This window comes from Salminus brasiliensis, chromosome 3 (genome assembly GCF_030463535.1).
Source record: "Salminus brasiliensis chromosome 3, fSalBra1.hap2, whole genome shotgun sequence".
Classification (NCBI taxonomy): domain Eukaryota; kingdom Metazoa; phylum Chordata; class Actinopteri; order Characiformes; family Bryconidae; genus Salminus; species Salminus brasiliensis.
In genome coordinates, this window is record NC_132880.1 from 26,521,393 (window position 1) to 26,536,059 (window position 14,667).

The 14,667-nt window shown below is 39.9% G+C and overlaps 1 protein-coding gene across 1 annotated transcript in view; it reads left to right on the forward strand.

The window, feature by feature from the left end:
- The window catches only part of jupb (junction plakoglobin b), a 96,768-nt gene that overhangs the window by 58,404 nt on the left and 23,697 nt on the right, over positions 1-14,667 (forward strand). Inside the window, exons 3-8 of the mRNA XM_072675744.1 lie at positions 1,290-1,436; positions 2,911-3,164; positions 6,016-6,251; positions 10,938-11,139; positions 13,298-13,442; positions 14,113-14,216. Of these exons, the coding sequence (XP_072531845.1) occupies positions 1,290-1,436; positions 2,911-3,164; positions 6,016-6,251; positions 10,938-11,139; positions 13,298-13,442; positions 14,113-14,216 (1,088 nt within the window). The remainder of the gene's footprint in view (positions 1-1,289; positions 1,437-2,910; positions 3,165-6,015; positions 6,252-10,937; positions 11,140-13,297; positions 13,443-14,112; positions 14,217-14,667) is intronic.

Sequence of the window (14,667 nt, forward strand, 5' to 3'; positions counted from 1 at the left end):
CCTTGGAAACAGTGGTGCCAGCTCTCTTCAGGTCATTGACCAGCTCCTCCCGTGTAGTTCTGGGCTGATTTCTCACCTTTCTTAGGATCACTGATACGCCACGAGGTGAGATCTTGCATGAAGCACCAGTCCGAGGGAGTCATGTTTAGCTTCTTCCATTTTCTAATAATTGCTCCAACAGTTGATCTTTTTTCACCAAGCTGCTTGGCAATTGCCCCGTAGCCCTTTCCAGCCTTGTGGAGGTCTACAATTTTGTCTCTGGTGTCTTTGGACAGCTCTTTGGTCTTAGCCATGTTAGTAGTTGGAGTCTTACTGATTAGTGTTCAAATACTTATTTGCAGCAGTAACACACAAATAAATTATTAAAAAATCATACATTGTGATTTCCGGATTTTTTTTTTTTAGATTATGTCTCTCACAGTGGACAAGCACCTAAGATTAAAATTTCAGACCCCTCCATTATTTCTAAGTGGGAGAACTTGCAAAGTCGCAGGGTGTTCAAATACTTATTTTCCTCACTGTAACAACTAGAAAACATATTTATTTGTAACAAATAATAGTAACACATAATTCAGTATCTATTATGACCTATTCAATGACTACTATGAATATTCAATAACTATCATAAATTATTTAGTATCCACAACGCATTATTTTTTTTATTAACTACTAGGACCTATTTGGTATTTGCCATCAATTATTCAGTATTGTTTATGAATTATTAATTATGAACTATTATTTCATTAATCTACTATGTATTGTTTTGGATCCTGTATGAATTAGTCAGTATATAGCATGACTTATTCAGTAGCTACTATGAATTGGTCAGTGTGTATTACATTCAGTATCTTCTGAGAAGTATGAGCTGCTGTGAATTATGTATGTATCTACTATCAATTATTCAGTATAAACTATGAGTTATTCAGGATCCACTTTGAATGTTTCAGTTACTACTATGTATTCAGTACCTACTATGTTTTATTCTGTTGTAATTAGAATTATTCATCATTCACTGTGGATTGTTTAATAGTAGTAGTAGAATTGTTTAGCAGTAAACTTCTATTAACTATTTAGCATTTTTATGTTGGAACTATTATAAATTATTTAACACCAATTGTGAGTTATTTACCATCAATTGTGAATTATTCAGTATCCACTATGAATTATTTAAAACTATGGAATTATTTAGAATCCCTTCACAGACTCATTGTATACTATTTATTCAGTATTCAGTATTCCCAGATGACTTTTTCAGCAGTTATAAAGTTATATTGTTTTATTTTGTGTAGTGAGCGAAACTGATGGGGCGGTGAAGGTGGCTGAATGGCAGCACACCTATTACTCCTCAGACTCTGGAATCCAATCAGGAGCCACTACAGTGCGGGAGCAGGATGAGATCGAGAGCAGCAAAAGATTTCCTGCAGAGAACACCACAGGTACTGCAGAACCAAATATTCCCAACAGACACACCATCACATGTACTGCAGAACCAAAAGTGCCAAAAGACTCACAACAAAGATAAGAATTGCATTATCAAAAAATTCACCAGAGAGAAAAAGTATTGTAGAATCAAAACATTCCCCACAGAGAACCCAAAACTCTCACCAAAGAACATTGACCAAAATCTTCTACAGAGACCCCACTGCAGGTATGACAGTAACAAAAGACTCCAAACGGAGACCATCAGTAGTCCTCACAGTCACCTCCTTAGGTACCACAGAACCAAATCCACCCCCCACCCCCTGACACCCCCACAAGAACTGCAAAATACACACACACATAAACACACAGCTGCAGAACTGAAATGATCCCCACAGACACAACAGTTTTGGGATATGCACAATAACAGTCAAAATATTGGGCACAACCATTCCTAGAAAGGCTCTATTTATTTTTTCTTCATGAATGAAATGTATGTAATATATACATCAATAATACTAATGCTCAAACCTTTGAAGGTAAAATGTTTTAATGTGATATATGGAGTTGTTTTCTTAAAGATTCTTTACTGTAGAGAAGTGGTTTATTCCGGTTATGTTCCACAGTAATGTGAGAGTAAAGCGTGATCAGAGCTTCTGGCTGTCCCCTGTTTGTGTATCTTATAAGCATGGAGACTGGACCTTCAACACAATTTAATTTTCTATTTTCTGAGCCTCTGGGTGGGGGGATTAGGGACGAGGGGGCAGAAATAGCCCCCGGGTGCTGCAAGAGAGCTAATCTGGCCCAGTGGAAAATTCTCCCAATGAAAATCCTTTTTAGTGGCCTGTAAACAGCCCACAGAGTTACAGCACCCTCAGTTGCCTTCACTGCTGTAGTTTTTACCTTTAAAGGGTCAGTGGGGATTGTGAGTATTTGAGGCAGTAGGGCACTGGTGCCTTGAGCAGCTCAGGCTCTGATTTCCTGCTTTAGGGAGAAGCAGTATATTATTAAAAGTAAATATGAACGTGTAAATCTCTGAAGTCTGAAGAAATAATGTTTTCAGGCTTGGCTATTCACAATAATAAGGTTGGGTTTATGCATGCAGCGCTTAAATAAAGAGTGTTGGAGTAATTCAGACCACAAAGTCCATTACACCCCTTATGTTTTTTTTATTTATGAGTCACAGTTCTTATGAATTATCCAGAAAAATGAATTATGAAATGGCCTGATCGATAAACACACATCTGGAGTAAAACTACACCACTGATAAATGAATTAGCCTCCGCCTGTTTCCATTATTACACTAATTTTCATGGTTACCCTACACTTGTTGCCATAATTGTGGGACACTCATTTCCACAGTTAAACTTTTAAACACCAGTTTTCATGGTTATGACACTCCATTTTCCATGGTTACACTAATATTCATGATTCAATTATGTATGTTCCTATTGTTATGCTACAACCATTTCTTTTTCTCTTTTACATTAGATATGGATGGTCAATACACTCTGACCCGAGCCCAGCGCGTCAGGGCAGCCATGTTCCCAGAGACGCTGGTGGAGGGAGAGTCGCCACTGCCCACTCAGGCTGACTCTGACCAGCCAACTAATGTTCAACGACTGGCCGAACCCTCACAGCTCCTAAAGACAGCTATTGTCCACCTTATCAACTACCAGGATGACGCAGAGCTGGCTACTCGAGCCGTGCCCGAACTGACCAAACTACTGGCTGATGAAGATCAGGTACAAATCAAGCTCTATGTATAGTCGCACTGGTATACATGATAATATATACTTTATACTGATTTTTCTAAACAGAAATTAATCAAAAGTGCCATTATTTTACCTGGTATTAGATCAGTGTTTTAATTAAAGCTTTGTGTTAAATTGGTGATGTTTTGTAATAATTAAAAAGACAATGGTGAATAATGGTCAAAACTTGGACACAAATCCAGACATTTCATACCTCAACACCATGGCAAATATCTGGACTGTCCTTAAAAGTTGGTTCTTTACCAGAAGAGTGAAATGTAATTGAAGAGTGGTCAAATATCCGGTTGAGGGGCAGCTTGCCAAGAGACATTTACCCAGATATATGGTGTAATGTATGTATATTTGGAAGGGACAGACCATGAACCAGCTGCATGGAGTTAGGCGCTCTAGGGTCATCGATATGCAATGGCAACAAATGCTATCCCTGGCCAAACTGACAGAAGGGCTGCTGTTAAACAAGTCACAGAAATGTTTCCCCATATGCTGACCCCTGTCTACCGTCAGACACGCCTACAGTGTTTAATCTAGAGCAATGGCCTGGTCGGATGAGTCCTGTTTTCTTTTCCATCATGTGCGCTGGAACAACAAGTAGACATCAGCATGGGTTCACCTCCCAAGGATCAGCTAGAATGTTTTGGTGGCAGAAACCAGGGACACTACAATCTGAGATCTTGTAAAGTGAGCTGTGTTGGTGGCATGTGGAGGAACAACACCATAGTATTACACACATAACACAACACATAATATTTGGCTCATCTGTGTATATATGAAACAGCGATATACACAGCTAAACTGGGTCGTCTTCTCCATCTACACTGATTGATTGAAATCTGGCACATTGAGAGGTGGCTGCCACAAAAAAGTAAAATAATTAAAAATGTTTGAAGAATGAAACATGTAAAACTGTTAGTTCTCCAGGTCAGTGTATGGTTTCTGAAGCACTTCAGCATGGCCATAGTAATCACTGCAGTCATTTTAGTGTTCAGTTAAAGGCTTAGCCGAGTGACAGAACGCTGATCTAATATTAGTGCTGGGCAGAGGCCTGTCATTCAGACACTCTTACTTCACACTCACACACACAGGCTGATAGAAAGTCTTAAGTGGTGTGAAATGAGTCATTCATCCAGCTGAAGCCAAGGTGTGTTTATTTATTCAGAGAAGAATTGCTGCAGCAAAGTAAATAATAATAGTCAGCCAATTACAGCCTCAGTGCTTTCAGACAGAGGCATACTTACACCCCTCTCACTCGAACATCCAGCCATGTTCAGTTCTCACCACTCAATGCTACCTGGCTGGAAGGGGGTGAAACCTAGTGCGTGCTTCCTTTTGAGAGATGTGAGATACGTGGACATCCAACATAGCTTTTCAAACTGCCACCGGAATTCAACACACTCTGAGGAGAACGCTGACTGCTAATTCTGTAACATCAGTTAATACTTGATCTCTCTGGCAAGCATTGGGGGAGTGGAAGGGCCGCACTACCCACCCAGAGAAATAAATATATAATAAATAATAAAAAAGTTTCACTAGTGTTTTATTGAGTCTATATTAATTATTTTAAAATATATTTTAAAACTAAACAACTCTATCACATGTGATTCTCTCGACACTGGAAGGGGGGGGCTACTCTTTTCGTACTGCCGCTGATGCAACATCACCGGGCAGCCAGTGTACTCAGAGGAAAGCACAGGGGACTCAGCTCTGATGAATCGGCTAGCAGACGCCCAGCATCGCACTGATATGAGGAGATAGAAGGCCATGGCGGGCAAACATTTGATGTTTTCATAATTCAAACATAAGATATAAGAAGCTGTATTTAAGACTCAGGATACTTCATTACATGATTTTCATTTTCTTGCATTTGGTGCTCATTATCAACTGTACACAATACAGACAAACAGATATAAATATTTTATAAGCCACTGGAGTACTTAATTACTGATACTACGTTTACATTTGTGGATGTAGTACTGTATCGAAGCAAACAAGTAATGGGGGGAAATAAACAGTGCAGAACAGGGAAAGGAGCAAACTATGGGGTATATAAAGATTAAACACTTGAGGATACTAATTACGAGGTGGGGTTACAAACCTAAAACAGGTGATTAGAATGAAAAAGAGGCAGGACAAGGTAGGAGACAGAAACCAAAATAATAATAAAAGCACATGGCTGAAACTAGAGTGTCATAGAAGACATAGAAAAGGGGGACAAAGGGACTGAGGAAATTATGAAACCATCAGTTATGTCTTAATACATTTATTTAAAAAAAAACAACTAAAAACTGAAAACAAATGAATCAATAGAAACTTTGATTCAAACCAACCTTTCATTAATTTCTTCCTGTAACAGTACACTGTCTGTTAGACAGTGAAGAAGGAACTGCAGAAAAACACATCAAGTACACTTTGTAGAAAAGATTGTACAAGTACAAAAACAATTATATTTACACTATACTACCCAGACATCCTTGCCAAGAAAAACAATAGAAAAAGGATAGATAAAAAGATGCTCGGTCTCTACTGTTTCAAGATGATTCATACGTTATACAAAATGTGACTGGGTTGGTCTGGACAGATGTTCTTCTAGGTTGTGCCAAAGCATGCCAGAGTCGGGATAAATAGAGCATACGTGGAATGGGAAATGCGAGTTTCTACCAGGGTTTTCTTATGGCAGCAAAAATATTGTTGTTTCATGTCTCAGTCTAGGTGAGGGTGAATAAGGCAAGTCTCACTGCTTATACGAAATCTATCATGGCTTAAGAGTGTATGGATTTTAATGGATTCAGTAACACTTTCCATTTGTGTGATCTCCTTTGCACAGGTTGTGGTGAACAAGGCGGCTTTGATAGTAAACCAGCTGACGCGGAAGGAGGCATCGCGGCGTGTCCTGATGCAGTCTCCCCAGATGGTGGCAGCGGTTGTTAGAGCCCTGCAGGCCGGAGACCTGGAGACATCCCGCTGTGCTGCCAGTGTGCTGCACAGCCTCTCACACCAGAGGGAGGGGCTACTAGCCATTTTCAAATCAGGAGGAATTCCCACTCTCGTACGCATGCTGAGGTTAGCGGATGGATGGATGGATGGATGGATGGATGGATGGATGGATGGATGGATGGATGGATGGATGGATGGATGGATGGATGGATGGATGGATGGATGGATGGATGGATGGATGGATGGATGGATGGATGGATGGATGGATGGATGGATGGATGGATGGATGGATGGATGGAAGGAAGGAAGGAAGGAAGGAAGTGTTGCAGTGCCAGAAGTTCCTTTGGAAACATCAGATCTGTTTAGCAGCATTAGATATAATATCCCGTCCTACACACATTCCTATAAAGCTGTATGTAAGCACTTTCACATTCAACTCTTTCACATAAACATGACAGCTCTTCTGCTCTCAACTCTTTTTTTAACTTTGTGCATTCATTAATAATGCGCAGAAAATGACATTAGTGTGTAGTTCCCAGCTGTAATCCTGCTGCTGTATTTGGATAGAAACAGTCTGACTGCTATAACCCTGCTGCTGTATTTGCTTAGAACCAAATCAGAGTGCTGCAGGGTCCTGAATACCAAATTGTTGAGTCATTTCATTAAATCCTTTATAAGGCCAAGTGTCCAACAGATTAAATCAGTAGCTGTGAAAAACAAACAGGCCCAAGCAACTTTGTTTACGTCCAGAAAGCAAAATTGCCATTTGCACAAATGAACGGCTGTCTGTATGATACCAGTGCTGTCAGAAATAATTATATTTATGTGTTTTTATTATTTGCATTTCTTAACCCTTAAGAATATGTATAAATACTTGATAATAATGAGAGGTCCTGAACAATGCATATTACTAAATAATACATGGCAAATATCGAATAATTCATGGCAGATACTGAATAAGTCATAGTAGATACTGAATCATTTCTTAATGATTCATAGTGGCTGCAGAGAGAAATCAAGGTAGTTATTAAATCATTTATAGGAGGTATTGAGCAATTCATATCAGATACTGAATAATCCATAGGTTGTTCTGAATAAATAATAGCTAAATACTTTGTGGAAGATACATAATTATTTATAATAGATAATGATCAATTCCTAGTGGATACTGAGTGATTTATAATAGTCAAGTCAAATTTATTTGTATAGCGCTTTTTACAACTGTTGTTGTCACAAAGCAGATTTACATAATTAGTAATTAAAGGATAAAAGGATAAAGGTAAAGGATAAAGGTGCAGGTATTTGTCACTGTACAGTGTGGACTGTACAGCGAAATGTGTCCTCCGCATTTAACCCATCTGGTAGTGAACACACACTCACACACACACATGTGTTAAGGCTTCAGCGCCACCGCGGCGGCCCTCCTACTCGTCGCGGCGTAAGCCCGGAAGCTCACCTCTCTCTGCCAGCGACGGCCGTAATTATGTAAACCCTTAAGGGGAAACATTAATTACCAGAAGCTAAACTAAACAGATGAGTTTTCAGCCTAGATTTAAAGATTAAGACTGTGTCTGAGTCCCGGACATTATCTGGAAGGTTATTCCAGAGTTGGGGGGCTTTATAAGAAAAGGCTCTTCCCCCTGCTTTTTGTATGTAATGTAAATGTAGGTTTTCTACATTTTGGGAACTACTAAGAAGCCAGCATCTGAGATCTAAGTAGTCTTGATGGTTCGTAATCTGTAATAAGATCCTGCAGGTACTCAGGGGCGAGGCCATGTAGGGCTTTATATGTTAATAGAAGAATTTTGTATTCAATACGGAATTTAACTGGGAGCCAATGAAGTGCTGATAGATCTGGACTGATATGGTCAAAGTTTTAGTTTTAGTAAGGACCCTGGCTGCAGGATTTTGAACCATCTGAAGTTTATTGAGGTTCCTGCTTGAAGAACCTGACAAAAATGCATTACAGTAATCTAGCCTTGAGGTAATAAAAGCGTGTATCTTTTCTGCAACCTGTAGAGATAAGGATTTTCTTAGTTAGGCAATGTTCCTAAGCTGCATAAAGGCTGTCCTACTAATTTTAGCTATATGTTGCTCAAATTATAGATATATTGAATATAACGGCAAGATTTTTAGCTGCTAGACCAGGAATAATGAAAGCATCAGCCAAGTCTAACATTAAGTCTGATAGTTTATTTCTAGTGTCTTTTGGACCTAAAAGGAGAACATCAGTTTTGTCACTGTTGAGGTGAACAAAGTTATGTGACATCCAGAGTTTTACATCCTTTACACAGTCCTCCATTTTCTGTAATCTAAATTTATCGTCGGGTTTGGCTGATATATAGAGCTGTGTGTCATCTGCATAACAGTGGAAATTAATACCATGTCTTCTTATAACTGAGGCCAGTGGTAACATGCATAATATAAATAATAGCTGTCCTAAAATAGAGTCTTGAGGTACTCCATATCTTACTTTTGTGTACTCTGAGGTTAAGGTTTATCAAAGGCACTGAGGTCTAGTAGGGCCAAAAAAGATATATAGCCTTGATCAGAGGGAAGAAGGAGATCATTTGTAATTTTTACTAGTGCTGTCTCCGTGCTATGATTGGGTCTAAATCCAGATTGGAACAAAGTCTCAGTGATGTGTGATGTAGCAACATCTGAAGTTTCAGTAGATTATCAAGAGACTTCACTAATCATCTAAAAGGTCTAATACAGACCATCTCAACATCCAGTGGTGGGTCAGTGGTTGGAGCTCTGGGGCTGTTGATAACCGGGCTGTGGGTTCGATACCCGAGCTTGGCAAGCTGCAACTGTTGGGCTTTTGAGCAAAACCCTTCACCTTCTCTGCTCCCTGGGTGCTGGAGTTGGCTGCCCACCTCTCTGGGTATGTGTGCTCACTGCCCCATGTTCACTAGTGTGTGTGTTCACTACCACAGATGGGCAGATAGTTAAGAGTAAATTTTAATATAGTCATTAGGCAGGTAGCAATGGCAGGAGGGTGGGCAGCCGGTCCGACGCGGATGGCAGGAGATGCAGGTGGTCAGTCTGGTGGGTGGAAGCTGGTCTAATGCAGGTAAAGGGGACCACAGTGGTCGGTCTTCTATGTTCAGAGTCTGAATCACTGGGAAAAATAATGCCAGACTTCAAAACTTTGTCTAAAGTGGTGCTGCTAATTAGTAGAGGGCAAGTTCAGCATTTAGAAAAGTTGTCTGTCTCACATGTGAAACCTGATGACAGTGGCTCTGCAGCAATCTCCCTTTTTTGCATTTGATTGCACATAAGTAAGCACCCAGTTCCATGTGCACTAGGAGCAAGGTTTGAGGTCAGGTCAGGCTACAGCAGGCCACAAGTGTTTTAGTAGCCTCCACTTTCACTGTGGACAAATCATTCATCTGATTTGTGTGGTGTTAACATGAAAAGTAACTGCATGGTCAGTTTCTCTGTTTATCTTGTCTGTCAATGCCTTATAAGTAGTTAATCTGAAAGTTAGTTCTGTATATTAATGATTACATTTGAAAATGTCTTATCATTAAAAAATAAAACTTACAATGAATAAGAGACAATGACAATTTTTACATCCCTAAAATTCTCTGGCTAAAACTTTTTGCCGACTCTTCTGCTTATCTGCGATGCTGAGTGAAGAGCCTGGGGCAAGTGGGGCTGAATACAGAATGATTGCTGCACCCCGGTCTTTCCCGATATATCTGCAGCTTCACCACGCAAGCCTTTCAGGCACTGTCCACCTCCCTGAGGCTAACCGCATTAGAGTGCTGCACCAGTGACTCCCAGATCATGCTTTTTTTGTCTGGAAACGTTGAGATGATGACCGTAAAAAAATAGTCAGCTGTGGAGAGCAGTGTGTGTGTGTGTGTGTGTGTGTGTGTGTGTGTGTGTGTGTGTGTGTGTGTGTGTGTGTGTGTGTGTGTGTGTGTGTGTGTGTGTGTGTTACTTAGTATGTATCCCCAAGCAGCAATAATCAGAACCCAAGCACTTTTTGGAAACCCAGTTGACATTTGCAGTCATGGGAAAAAGATAGGACCCATGACAACTTTGTGTTTTTTGCATATGGACATTTGGTATTTAGTTAAACAATATAGAGATGGAGGTTGTTTTACTTAACAAATAAAACAGAAGAAATGTCTTTTCAAAATAATTTGTAAAATGTAACTAATAGAAATGCAGTGTGAGAAAGTTAACACTAAATACCCTAATCGCTGGTACCCTTAAACAGGTTTACATGCATATTTATTTAGAAATCCATTATATACATATGTATTAAACTGTAATACTATTCCATAATTGAGTTGTAATTACATGGATCAGAAAAAAAAAATAAAGATGAAAAAGGAGAAAGGAAATGAGTACTAAAAGAAACTTTTTCTTTTGGTTTTGGAAATCAATTTATGTTATGTAAGTTATGCAAAACAGTAAACAATAAATGAATGTATAACTCAAACAGTGATGTTTGTTTAAAATAATAAATACTGAAAAAATGAAAATTAACATGTAATAAGAATCCAAAAAAGAGCACTGTGATAAATGCTAGAATAAAAAAATCAGCCAACAGAATGCAAAGCGAAGTAAAACATGCTTTTTAGAAATAGTAACAGTCTGAATCAGTAAATGTGAATCAGTGAATCAGTAAGAGTCTGAATTGTGCAGATGACATAATTATGTAGATTTTCATGGTTACAATGAAAACATGCATTTTTATTCGATTTTAAAATGGTCAAAACTGTAAGTTCACACATTGTAAATAAACAAAGCACTTTTACTCTTCCCTCATATGTCCCTTTGCATTCTCCTCAGCTCCCCGATGGAGTCTGTGTTGTTTTACTCTATCACCACACTGCACAACCTGCTGCTGCACCAGGAGGGGGCCAAGATGGCAGTGCGTTTGGCGGACGGGCTTCAAAGAATGGTCCCACTGTTGAAAAAAACCAACCCCAAATTCCTTGCCATTACCACTGACTGCCTACAGCTACTTTCATATGGTAACCAGGAGAGCAAGGTTAGTGTGTCTCTAGCACACTGATTTTATGTTTTTGGTGCTGTGACTTTTGAGTAGTTGTTTACTTAGTAATCTTGTTGACATGGTGTAAAAGATGAAAATCTGAAATTGAGCAGTATTTCTGATAAAGGAATATTCTACAATTAGAAGGAAACAGTGGAGTAGGCTGCCCTCATGATTGCTCCGATTACATCTTCCCCTTTTGTTCTCTTAATCATGGCTTACATTAGTTACAGTAGATACACTCTTGTTTCTGTAAAGCCACAGTTCACTCACCTCTCATCGTTTTCAACTCCGAATCCCTTACTGTACATTTATGACCATGTGGCCAGCTTTAGCACCATTGTCAAATTTTCTGATGATACTAGATCGGTGGGTCAGATCTCTGACAATGATAAGAGGGCCTGCCTGGAAAAGATTGTCCTGGAGAACTGGTGCCTCCTCAACATCAGCAAGACTAAGGAGCTGATAGTGGACTGCAGCAAGAATCAGAGTGTGGATCAGCGCAACCGCAGTGAAAGAGTGGACAGTTTCAAGTACCTTGGAGTTCACATCTCACAGGATCTGTCATGGCCTTGCCATATCAACACCTTGGTGAAGAAGGTCTGTCAGTGACTACCACTCACAGTCTGGTTTGGGAACAGCACCAAAGAGGAAGGACAGATGGGCTCTTCAGTGGGTGGTGTGTTCCGCCGAGCTCCCTGACTCGCAGACCATCTACAGCAAGCAGAGCTAGACCAAATCCAAGAAGATTGTAGGACTTCATCAGTTCACAGCACTGTCCAAAACTCATCTGGCTTCTCTAGATGTTTAAGCATCTAATTTTCGAAAAGGTCATAGTTCATTTATCAATCACAAGTCATGTTGCAAATCTCTGCCATGCAGATTTCTCCTGTACAACATTCAGAGAATTCAACCCTTCCTCTCTAGAGAGGCTACCCAAGTGCTTGTTTATTCTCTTGATTACCACAACTCTCTTCTGGCTGGTCTTCCTTTGCACATCATCAGACACCTGCAACTTATCCAGAATGCAGTGGCACAGGTCATCCTAAATTCCTAATTTCAGCCATGTCACTCCACTGCTGCATTCTCTTCATTGGCTTCCCATAGCTGCTGCCCGCATTAGATTCAAAACCCTGATGCTGGCCTACAAAGTTAAGAATGGACCAGCCCCTCCGTACTTGATGGCAGTGTTCAAAAGCCAATAATTACCAAGATCCCTTCGAGCTTCAAGTACAAGGGTCCAGGTCTATTTCTGTCCTGAAGTGGTGGAACCAACTTCCCCTGGGTGTCAGAACTGCAGAGTCACTCGCTGTCTTCAAACGCAGACTGAACAGCATATGAGCAGGTCTTTGGTCTTCCAGATTTCATCTTGACTTCCACAGTTCCCATAAACTGCCACTTCTTAATAACTGACTGCACTGTAGAAACTACAAGCTAAAAATCTTTTTATAGATGTCCCTTGCCTTGTGGGCATAGATTTCTGTTGTTTTCAGATTTGACACAGTTGCTCATGTTTGATGTGTTATTATTAAATTAAAGAGAATTTGCCTAGCTTGGAAATCTAAGCCAACCGCCAGTTCCTATTTGCAATTAGTGACATGCATGAATCCTTATTTGCTGAGACCTCGTAAAACAAAAGTCTTTTTTAACACTTGGAGTGTCCAAACTTTTGCACAGGTCTCATAGATGATAGAGATCCAAAGAAAGACCAAGTAGCCTCAGATCTGCACATAGCTTGAACTTTCCAGTTGTACTGTGTTCTGGTCTGTCAAAAAACACCTTTTTATGTGGGCACAGATAAGGCTACCAGCCATAGCCAACCATATTTATTAGCATTAGGTTAAAAGGCTTTGGCCTTAAACCATTTCCAAACATTTCAGCACCACCCGATTAATAATCTAAATGGGTATATATTTTTGTATATTCTGTGTATGTATTATACTCTGTATGTATATTTTTGATGCAAATTCTTGTTCTTATTTCTATGAAAGATGTTTGTTGTCACTCATTCTGCCCAAGAAAAAGAAAAAAAAAATAATTCAATGCCTAATATTGCCATGACATGACAACTGTATAGGACTAATAATGCTGCTGCATATGAAGAGAAATTACAGGTACTGTGTGTTTTCTGTGCGTATGCATGTGTGTGCTGCAGCTGATTATCTTGGCTAACAGTGGACCGGAGAGTTTAGTCTTCATCATGAGGAACTATAACTATGAGAAGCTGCTGTGGACCACTAGCCGAGTACTGAAGGTCCTCTCAGTGTGTCCCAGCAACAAACCGGCCATAGTAGACGCAGGTCAGTGTGCCTGTGGGTGTTCAGTGTGTGCCTCTGTACTGTAACATTTCACTCAAAGTTCTGTTCCTTATTGTAAACTTAGGCTTGGGCTTATGGTCAGGTTTGCATTAAGATAATGCATTTGATTTTGAAAGACTAGCTGGGTCTGTCAGCTTGACCAACTTGACCAAGCTAGTCAAGTTGACTAAGCTAGTTTGGTGTAGCTGCTTGACCAGTATGACCAACATTACAAAGATGGTTGGCCCCTATGACCAGTGCCATCGTACTGGTCACGCTAGTCATACTAGTCAACCAGCATGGTCAAGCTTGGTCACATTGGTCATGCTTTCAGACCAGCTAAACTATCAAATTCGAACAACACCATACTCTTAAGCTGATCAGACGTTTTTTTTAGCAGGGTTTTCAGCAGGTTTCCCCCCTTAATTGCTTTTCTTCTTTTTTTTTTTTTTTTTTTTTTTTTTTTTGTTTCTTTTATCCACCCCTCTCTATCCCTCTCTCTATGTCTCTCAGCAGTTAGCAATAAAGTGTGCCTGTGTGCAGACTATAGCTCTTATTTACTCTCTATGTTTCTAATAATCTGGACAGTGCTGTAAACTTCTTTCTCTCCTGCATAAGCACTACATCTCTAAAACCCCTGTTCTCTCTTTGTGTGTGTTTGTCTGTGTGACAGGTGGTATGCAGGCTCTGGGCCAACATCTTACTGGCTCCAGCCAGCGTCTCATTCAGAACTGTCTGTGGACCCTCAGGAACCTGTCAGATGCCGCCACCAAACAGGTGGGCCACTTTTAAATTTGATAGAAAGTCAGCATTAAAGGGCCTATATCTCTTGCCCCCATGGTTTGGCTAAACTGCTGTAGGGTAAACACACAGGTATATGTTGTCTCATCATGATGGTATGTTTTAAAACTATAACCATATTTACTACTTTGTTATTATAATATATTATATATAAGTAAGAAAATGTACATTTTGTACTAGAGTGATTCAGAGCAAATCAGGAGGAGATCCGTGAAAGGACAGCTGAAAGCTGAATGATGAGGAAAAAAGAACAAGAATCCGAGCAAAGAAGACTGGAATAACACGGTTACATTTACAGTGCTTTTATTTACCTAATCTTAATGAAATTACATAAAAAAAAAACAATTACGTGCCAGTCACCCAAGCACTACGCTCTGTGCTCACCTTCAATACCCCATGGAGCTGCTGTCTGGTTTGTTGCTAAGCA